Here is a 10,409-nt window from a genome sequence, read left to right as displayed (position 1 = left end):
AATAAAATCCATGAATAAAATTCTGGTGTGTGGGTGTGCCAAGTCCAGTTGTTTAGTGACAGTGTCTAAAAGTGTGAGACATGCATCCTCTACACCACGTTTTGCCTTATAGGCAAACTGAAGCGGATCTAGTTTGTTGGACAGCATGTTCGACAGATGGTTGCATACAACCCTCTCCATACATTTGCACAGCACTGATGTCAAGGCTACTGGTCGGTAGTGTTTCAGGTCTTTAGCAGATGTCTTTTTGGGCAGTGGGATTATGATGGATTCCTTCCACTGTTTGGGAACACAGGCAGAGTCCAGGAGGTGCTGGAACAGCCTTGTGAGAACTCCACCTAGCTGAGTGGAGCATTCTTTGAGCACCCTGCCTCTGAGCCGGTCAGTGCCAGCAGCCGTGTGTGGGTTGACTCTGTAAGACGGAGGTCACCAGGTGTTCACCAATAGTGATGGCTTGGAGGGAGCAGCTGGGGGTCGGGGGGGTCCAGGTCATTGGAGTGCTGCTACTGTTGAACCGGGTGAAGAAACTCTAACTGCTCTGCAGAGGAGGTGGGTCTGAGCAGCCAACCACTGGCTGTTTGGGGGCTCTGCCCATCATGATGTTTAAGCCCTGCCACGCCTCCCTCGCATTTCCAGAGGTTAGTTTCTGTTCCACCTGGTTCTTGTAGTGTATCTTAGCTCCAGCTCTTTCACCCTGAGCTTGTCTCCTATCAGAAAAGCTTTTTTCTTCTGGACCAGGTAGTTTTTCATGTCCTTTGTGACCCATTTTTTATTGTTTGGGTGTATAGTTATTTGCTTGGTGGGAGTATGCATGTTTATTTAATGGGTCTTTTAGGTGTATTTTACCATAAGGTCAGTTGTTAAGTTGCAGCTGGGAGCTGTTGTTGGTGATTCAGTTTGATCATTATTTTCATGCAAAGACATCATGGCTCTATTAACTACTAGTAAGTCAGACTGGGTTTAATTTGAGTTTTGAGTTTTTGTTTTTTTGTCACAAAATGTAACTTTTATCAATGAATTGCTTGAAGACATTATCCTGATCCTATTTTAGCCATAATAGCAACTAGCAGCGGGACTCTAGTGTCTGTCTGATGGTTGGTTGTCAGATATTAAAAAATGTATATGTTTTGAGTGGTCTTCTGGCAATCTAGTCATAAAAACATGTCTTGTAGCGTGGCGAGTCACTGGAAATTGAGTAGTTTTAGATGACGCATGAGTGCAGTGTTTCACCTATATTCATTCCGCATCGGTGGTGCGCCCTTACACTAAACACTTGGCTAGCCTCCTCGCCCTGTTCTTTAAAGAACATTTATATGAAAGGTGCTGTTATAAAAACAGCATAACTCCTGTAATGAATCGGTAGGTGCGTAGCGAGTGTTTGATTGTCCGAGCGGCAGAAAGTGACTCAGTGAATCAGAGCGGAGGAAAATATTCTGCCAGTAAATGTACGGTGTCGGTTACAGTGTGTTTACTTCTAAAGACCAAGAAAAGTCTGTCTGTTGTTTCCCCAACTGCTGAAAAAGTGAAGTTGCTTAGTGCTAGTAAACGTCTCCCCCCACCTTACAGACTGCACAGCTGAGCAGGAAATCTGACAGTACGTCTTTTGGTTGCTATGTAACTTAACATTAGCTCAATTTATAGGAAGTAACTAACTTAGTAGCTGCATTTCATTACTGCCTACTTGCCCGGTATTGATAAAATTAGATACAAGCTTAGACTAAACTGGTGTAGCCTACAGCTCTGTCCTGTACACAGACTGTACATCCTAATAACTATTTTTCAATTTTTAGACTGGTTGTTAGGAAAAGAAAGGACGGTGTTCACTGTGGAGGAGGTGAGCTTAGTAAAGCAAGTTGGGGCTGCAAACTAATCCCTTTTAATTAGGAGACGTTTCTAAATGCTTGGTAATTAAGGGAGGTGGTTCTCATGTTGCCTATTTTTCATATTAACTTATGTTAATGTAAATTGAGACACAAAGGGCAACATGAAAAATCTTATCTGTAGCCTAATGATTCAGAGGTCATATTAAAAGGTTACCTGCCGTTAGGCTTAGGAGGTGAGGCCCAAAATGACTTGGGTGCTGTGCCATGAATGTAAAATCACTGTGGAGAGAGCACGAAAACTTAAACTTTTCCTAAATCAAATGGTTGTTGTCCCTCCGTAGGCACATTCTTCAGCAAGTTTAATCCTTATGCTTTTTGTTTGTTTATTATCTGCTATAGCTTTTTCAACTATTTGTTATAGATATGGTAAAACTAATAGTCCCAAATGATGTAAAATGTCATATTTTTTATTAGAAAAAGTGAGATTTCCCCCCCACTGTCACCACCAAATATGTACACCATGGGAAAACACTATGGGAAAACATTGACATTTTAAGCTATTCTAATGTGCATCGCATGCTCATGGACACAACAGCTCTGCTGCTGACACATCTTGTATTGGGGTTTTATATTAAGACATGCGCACAGTTTTTTGATTTTTTTTGCTTCACCTCCGCTGCTACAACTCAATCCTAGGGGAAACACTGCAGTGAACAGGTTCCCAGAGGAAAGAGGTGTGTCACTGATTGAGTCTGTCAGTCTTTACATGGTGAAGGCCTTCTTGTTATGTAGCTGTAACTCAGGACCATTTCATGAGCTCATGTTGCTGGGTCAAACATCCTACCACGCTTATTAACAATAGGCTCCTTTCCCTTCTCCCAGGAGCACACACACACACACAAACACACACACAAATAGTAGCCCATCCCTCTTTTTTTCCTCCAGCACTGTCCTGAATTAAAAGCTGTGGAATCTGACACCAGCAGACTCACAGAAACTAACCTCGCCTGTCCTCTGTCCTCCAGCACCGTCCTGAACAGGGAGCTGGTGAACCCAGCCTCCATGAAGCAGGCCCTGATCGCCTCGGCCCGTAGGCTGCCAGGGGTCAACATGTTTGAGCAGGGCCACGGGAAACTAGACCTGATCCGAGCCTACCAGATCCTCAACAGTTACAAACCTCAGGCCAGGTAGATGCCTCAGTGAGCAGAGATTTTTTTTTAAGAGAGCTCCTAAAGGAGCACCCATATACAGGCATTGGCCACTAGTTCATGGATTCAGAAACCTGAGTACACATTGTGTTCCTAAATGTTGTCTTGCACATGTAGGCGAATACCCGCCAATTACATTACACTAAAGGAGACCAAGCCTGTGCTGTCAGAGCCTTCTCTCGTGGGAGGAACGGGACAGGCAGAATTGTAGTTGTCCTTTGCTCGGCTGAGTGTCAAATACTCACCGCCCATAGGCTTGCAATGTGACAAGGAAAGTTTGCAGCTGTTTCCTTCATGAAGGACAGCAGCTATCGTCAGTTTTGTATCATAACATATATTTGATTGATTCCAGTGGTGACCCAGAGTCACAGTAAAAGTAAATTAATCCATTTTGGAGAGGTGGATTCTCCTCCAGGAGTGGTTTGAGACGTTTGTATCGACATTTTAAGATTCAGGAGTATTTTTACCCGATCACAATCTGATCACCCAAAATACATTTTAATGCCTATGTTACCCGATTCGGAATATGCAAAGTCATTCACTTATGTTCATCGTTCATTAAGAGATCAAATGTGCATCTCTTTTCTGTCAAAGAAGTTGTTTCAAAAATTTGAAGTCTTAAATTTATGTTTGTTGAGGTCTTAAAAGGTCTTAAAAAACATTAGATTTGACTTTTCTAATGGTGCAAGAACCCTGTTACAAGGTGCCAGAAATTCATACATAATGTTGCGTTTACATTTTCAATACTTGAAAAAGGCCAAAAATAAAGACAACCAGTTTTAATTATTTTGACAATTAAATGTTTTGAGACTTTTAATGTCTACCACAAATATTAAATCACTGACAAAAACATTTACTGTATAAATCAGCGTAAATACAAACTAATATAGACCATCATTTTGCTTACTTTTCCTGGCTTTTGACACAAACTTGGCAGAGCATTCCAGTTTTTTAACACCTGCATGTACACCAGAATATTTCAGGGTTTTGTCAAGCCATAAATAGAAAATGTATGTTCTTAAATCTTCAGTATATACAATCCTAACAAAAAAGCACTCAGTTTCCACTAGTCACAGCTCAAACTCTGTTTTCCTCCTGAATATTTTTGAATCCGTCAACCTCAATGGTCCGAGCAAGAATACCAGCTCTCAGCTGTGTGACTTCAGGCTTCTAGCTAGATGTAACATGTGATCCAGGGCCAGCGTTCTTATTTAATAGACTTACTACTTTATTTGTGAGCAAATAAAGTAGTAAGTCAGATCAGTGTGCGGTAATTTATATGTATATATGTACATTCTTTACATATTTATTTGTGTTAAGGTGGTTTTAGGTTATTTTTTACATACATATTACATATGGAATATTACCAAAATTTGTATTCATTAGTTTCAAGCTAGTTTAAAAAAAGTCTTTTGCAACAACAGAGTTATACAGAATCCTTTCCCATCTGTGTGTCCTGCCAGTCTTTCTCCCAGCTACATCGACCTGACCGAGTGTCCGTACATGTGGCCTTACTGCTCTCAGCCCATCTACTATGGAGGAATGCCCACCATCGTCAATGTGACCATCCTCAACGGCATGGGTGTCACTGGCAGGATTGTCGACAAGGTGCACACACAAGAAACACACATGAAGAGAAGTCGTTTTTACAGATTCGTTTTTCAAATGCTACTCTACAAAGAGCACACAGTATACTTAAAATTATTTCCTCAAGTTCTGTCAGAGCACAAGTGAAGGACGAGTTTCATCCTTGACTGACCTGGTTTGCGTCATGATCTACTCAGACTTTAAAAAATAAACATCTTCCCTATAAGCCTTCTAAAGGTTGCTCTCTCCTGTTCAGCCCATCTGGCAGCCCTATCTCCCCCAGAACGGCGACCACATTGATGTGGCAGTCTCTTATTCACCAGTGCTGTGGCCGTGGGCCGGCTACCTGGCCGTGTCTATCTCCGTGGCCAAGAAGGCAGCGTCGTGGGAAGGGATCGCTCAAGGTCATGTGATGGTCACAGTGGCATCTCCTGCAGAGAATGATGTGAGTCACTGCAGCAACACCTGATCTGTCTTCTAAGCAGCTTTAGCTTTTTCTAGAGCAGTGGTTCCCAAACTTTTGTTTGTCCTACATACCACCACATCCCTCTCAGATGAGCTCAAGTACCCCTTCATCCACACACATAATTTCTGAATGTGTTCACTTGAATTGATTTTGAAGTAGATGTTAAGTGACTCTACAGGTGGATATTTACTTTACTTTTTTTTTTGTCAGTGTTTAGGTTGGTTTAGTCAGGTTTGCAGCTGTGCTACCACTTTGTAGTGGTAGTTTGTTTGACTTTTTACTTTTTTTTACTTTGTATTATTATTTTAACACTTGGTATACTTTTACTAAATAATTCAGCAGTTTGTCCAATATTTTAGCTAACAATTTCAACTCTTTATCCATTAGTTCAGTCAATAATTTCAACTATTTTAGCTGTTCATAAATTACTTTTACTTAAATGTTTGAGCTGTTTGTACTACATACTTTTAGCTCACCAATTCATACATATATATACAGTAGAGAATCTAGCTTATGTAATTCATTACTCCTCTGCAGTTATGACCCATTCGTCTTCTTGACTTTTAACCCCTTGCAGTCTAAGGTGGGCGGTGAGCTGACCTCCACAGTCAAACTGCCCATCAAGGTGAAGATCGTGCCGACTCCCCCGCGCAGTAAGAGAGTGCTGTGGGACCAGTACCACAACCTTCGCTACCCGCCCGGCTACTTTCCCCGAGACAATCTCCGCATGAAAAACGACCCACTAGACTGGTATGTGTGGATGTTTACTTGATGTCTATAGCCCTTTTCACTACACCCATTTTATCTGCCATCTGTGATTTGGTTTAAAAACTTTAACTTGTTTTCAATTATCTGGATTCATTACTTGTTTTGACCTCAATAAATATGACGTGAAATGTGAAAATGACTGATTGTATGTTTCCAGGAATGGAGACCACATCCACACTAACTTCAGGGACATGTACCAGCACCTGCGGAGTATGGGATACTTTGTTGAGGTGCTCGGCGCACCCATCACTTGCTTTGATGCCAGCCAGTATGGTAAAGAAACAACGACAATAGAATTAGAAGACGTCCACTTCAAAAGGACTACAACAGCTGTTTGCTTATGGTTGAGAAAAGGACAACAAGCTAACGTGCTGCTTGCCATTGTGTCTCTGCAGGCACATTGCTGATGGTGGACAGTGAGGAGGAGTATTTCCCTGAAGAGATCACCAAGCTGAGGAGAGACATCGACAACGGCCTGTCTCTCATTGTCTTCAGTGACTGGTACAACACCTCGGTCATGAGGAAGGTCAAGTTCTATGACGAAAACACAAGGTATTTAACTCTCACTTTACTACTGCTGATTATTGAAATCATAGCAATAACACTGGCTAATGTTATAGGCCAGGGGTTCTTAACCTTTCTGGCAGTCCAACCCCTTTTTGAAGTTGAAAATCTTTCGCGACCCCCTACCCCCACCAGGGATCAGACAGAATGCGTTTTTTGCAGTGAGAGGCGCCTTTTTTAAATTGTTTTCTTTTGGCCGCCTGCTGCGGCTTTTTGAATGAGCGCTCTGAGAGCATGGAGTTGAAAAGAATTAAACTCGTGCCTGACATCATTCGCGTTTTTTTCCCATTATCCAATCTAATGAATGGAGAGACGGGTCCTCAGTTGTGCTGACGGAAGTTACAGTTGCTTGGATTGTCCGGACTCTCCCCGACTCATCTGAAAATATGCCTTGAACCGACCATCATTAAGACTAAGCTCCTGGACCAGCTGGTGGTAGCCTACTACCAGCGGTGTCTCCCCTTTCTGAGGGTCTCATGTGCCCACATGGATCTCAGTTTCCTTGTCTTCTCCGTATTTGTACACCTCACACACTTAAAACAGTGCCAGAGCAGGCGCCCTCCGTTTGGCAGATGTTTCTTAGCAACAAAAGACTCAGACCTGTGAGTTGTGATCAAGTTTCTGCTAATATGACCGTTATTACTTAGTCTTTGATTACACTGACAGGACAGCTGATTCTGGATTAAACAGTGCAATATATTTACAGTGTCCACCCAAAGTGATTCCACTCACAACTATAGGCCGTCTAGTTATTTTTCTTCTATTTTTGTGTCTATAGCAGCATTCTCGCGACCCCCCTGGGGGGTCCCGACCCCCGCTGTTATAGGCCATTAAAACCAGACACTAACACCATGGTGGACAGAGACCGTCTGAGTCTCGCCCACCTCACTCGCCCAGCACAGAAATGCAAAAGTCTTAACTTAAAGTCGGATATGCCAATCAATTTATTAACATAACGAAAAATTTAACATTTCTTCAATAATAAACTCATGTCACTCTCCATGATTGCACAAACCATGCACCTCGCTGTGCGCCACACCTGCACTAATTAACACCCGTCTTAAGTAGACTTGTGGCAGATCACAGCGCCACCCCATCCCAATACACAGAATGGCTACAACAATATTTGTAGTCAGAGATTCTTCACATCACTGCAGTAAACTTTACGAAGTTTAAAACTGCTCTTGCTCTGAACTAAAAAAATAAATTGCCGCCTCAGCAATACCAGACAAGTTCAATAAGTAATGCAGAGTGTTTTTTGATTAATAGTGTTTTCATAGAATGAGCTGTGGGACCTTGGACTGCATTGTAGTGCAGCAGTAATCTAAAGTCCTCTCTGACTGACTTCTTACTTGTGAAGCTCCCTTGACCTCAACCTTCGTTGGAACCTCCCTGTATTTATTTGTTTAAAAGGATCTATTTGTCCTCCATTATGAGACAGTTCAGTGATTAAACAAGCATAACCTAAAAAGCTCCTGCTTTAACATGCAGCTTTATTATATTATAATATAACGTTATAATGATAGCAAGATAAACAGCGCTGTGTGCTAGTTACCAACCTGCTGTATCAGTTTCTGTCCGTCTCTGCAGTGTACAGACTATTTATGCCTCTGTAATAGATGTAATATATCACGACTTTTCACATTCATAGCTCTTCATGCAGAGCAAAAGATTACTCATGATTCCTTGCTGCTCCATTCACATCCCACTCAAGCTGTCGCACGGAATCTGCAGGATAAAAATCTTAAACACAGCTAAATATAGTCTTTATGGCTTCAAAATATTATGCTGAGTAATTCAGATTTAATTGAATGGTGAATTCAATAAGAATTAAGAATTAGGAAGTCTGCCTTTTCACTGTTTAAATGTGCTGTTATTGTAATGTACCCCCCATATTATATGCTTGTGATTATTTTTAAATTGGCATTTTTATCCTTATAAAACCTGCTGACAACCTGTTTGTTGTGTTGGATTTTATGTTTTCATTTAATTTCCTTAATCAATCCTCTTGTTTGGGGCAGATACCAAATTGAAAGTAAAGCTTTGTTCTGTGCTGTGTAAATTGCAACAGTGGTTCTTGATTGTTATTTCTGTAGATTCTATATTTTTGCCTAATCGAATGGTTGTAGAGATGACTTTCTTGATGTAACTTGCAGGCAGTGGTGGATGCCAGACACAGGGGGTGCTAATGTACCAGCCCTGAACGACCTGATCTCAGTGTGGGGGATGGCTTTCAGTGATGGGCTGTACGAGGGAGACTTCACGTTGGCTGATCATGACAGTAAGACATGCACAAACCCCTCGTTGGTTTCTGATGACATCATCCTCTGGTCACCTTTTTGTATTGTTTTATCCACACCATTTTTGCTAAATGAAGATGGTTGTTTGTGTCTCTGTCTCAGTGTACTATGCCTCAGGCTGCAGTATTGCCCGTTTCCCAGAAGATGGAATAGTGATTGCCAAGAATCTAAAGGACCAAGGTACCAGCACCCCTCTTAAAGTACTGACCCCGGCTTAGTGTAGCACAGTGCTGGCCAGGAGCCATGCAGGCTGACAGGCAACTTTTTAATCTGTGTGTCTTAAGTTTAGGTATAACACCGCTCCCTCTGTGTTTTCACAGGTCTGGAAGTGCTAAAGCAGGAGACAGCAGTGGTGGAGGGGGTTCCCATCCTGGGACTGTACCAAACACCGTCTGACGGGGGAGGTCGTATTGCTCTGTACGGTGATTCTAACTGTATAGACGACAGCCACAGACAGAAAGGTAACCTTTCTTTAGTGTGTGCAATGTGTGGATGCTTTGTCGTACAACAAAAGGTGCAACTGAGCCGACTGAGTAATCTTTTGTTGTGTCTAATTTCTCAGACTGTTTCTGGCTGCTAGATGCCCTCCTTCAGTACACCTCCTACAGTATGACCCCGCCCAGCCTCAGCCACTCCCACAGCAGGGTAGCACCGCCCACAGGCACCGAGCGCCCACTGCCACAGAGACTGGAAGGTGAGGAAGGAAAATTACACAAAACATTAACAGACAGGTTAATTTATCATCTCAAATATTGGATGTGTTCCTTCTTAGGTATATGCAGGTTTATTCTTTTCATTCTTCCAGGCAACCATCTGTACCGCTACTCCAAGGTTCTAGAGGCTCACCTGGGAGACCCAAAGCCCCGCCCACTACCAGCCTGCCCCCACCTGTCCTGGGCAAAGCCACAGCCAGTCAATGAGACAGCACCCAGGTAGGTCTGATGATGCATTGCAATGCAGACAGTTCTGTTTTAGTTCTGTCTATATATTTGAGGGTAAATAATCATTTCCATTCACTCCTCTCAGACATCAGTCGTCAGTGGCAACAGCGATATGAACTTCTGTATGTGGTACTGGCTAATTTCCCAGGTGTTATATTTCTCAACATGTCTGAAACAGATTATATTGAGTTATCTTGTTTGTGCACACTACCATAGTCAACATTCTGGTTACTTTTCCTTCAGTCACAGGACGATATAGAGAAAGAGGCATGTCTCTCAGAGGAGGGGGGGGGGGGGCACGGCAGCAGCACATTTCAGTGACACAGTAATACTTGGAACCAGACTTTGGGTTTTTACTGGCAGCAACAGTCCTTTTTTCCTCCAACCTGTCAACAGAAGGAATAAAATTTGGTTTTGTGATAGACTTGCCCACATACATACGTACACTATACACATTAGATTCTGTCTCACCCCCTTTCTCTTTCTCTGTTTCTTTCTCTCTCTCCACTCATGCTCTTAGTAACCTGTGGAAGCACCAGAAACTTCTCTCAGTGGATCTGGACAAAGTGGCTCTACCTAACGTCAGGGCTTACCGTCCCCAGGTCAGACCCCTGTCTCCTGGGGAGAGTGGGGCCTGGGACATACCTGGAGGTAACACGTGCTTCAGAGTTATTACTTTAAGCAATCTGACTTGGAATTAGTTTTAGAGCTAATTAGTAGTGCACAGCATTTGACAACATTGTTTTAAAACT

General features: G+C 42.5%; 1 protein-coding gene across 2 annotated transcripts in view; it reads left to right on the top strand.

Annotated features, from left to right (window-relative positions):
- mbtps1 (membrane-bound transcription factor peptidase, site 1) overlaps positions 1 to 10,409 on the top strand; it is a 28,337-nt gene that overhangs the window by 16,592 nt on the left and 1,336 nt on the right. For both annotated transcript variants that reach the window (XM_046037955.1, XM_046037956.1), the window contains 12 exons: positions 2,849 to 3,010; positions 4,495 to 4,639; positions 4,875 to 5,063; positions 5,662 to 5,834; positions 6,010 to 6,125; positions 6,248 to 6,404; positions 8,573 to 8,697; positions 8,819 to 8,896; positions 9,037 to 9,177; positions 9,279 to 9,410; positions 9,522 to 9,648; positions 10,178 to 10,308. In XM_046037955.1, the coding sequence (XP_045893911.1) occupies positions 2,849 to 3,010; positions 4,495 to 4,639; positions 4,875 to 5,063; positions 5,662 to 5,834; positions 6,010 to 6,125; positions 6,248 to 6,404; positions 8,573 to 8,697; positions 8,819 to 8,896; positions 9,037 to 9,177; positions 9,279 to 9,410; positions 9,522 to 9,648; positions 10,178 to 10,308 (1,676 nt within the window). The remainder of the gene's footprint in view (positions 1 to 2,848; positions 3,011 to 4,494; positions 4,640 to 4,874; positions 5,064 to 5,661; positions 5,835 to 6,009; positions 6,126 to 6,247; positions 6,405 to 8,572; positions 8,698 to 8,818; positions 8,897 to 9,036; positions 9,178 to 9,278; positions 9,411 to 9,521; positions 9,649 to 10,177; positions 10,309 to 10,409) is intronic.

Source organism: Micropterus dolomieu, linkage group LG22 (assembly GCF_021292245.1).
Source record: "Micropterus dolomieu isolate WLL.071019.BEF.003 ecotype Adirondacks linkage group LG22, ASM2129224v1, whole genome shotgun sequence".
Lineage (NCBI taxonomy): Eukaryota > Metazoa > Chordata > Actinopteri > Centrarchiformes > Centrarchidae > Micropterus > Micropterus dolomieu.
Note: the sequence above shows the minus strand (reverse complement) of the source record. Positions and strands in the feature narration are given on the sequence as shown.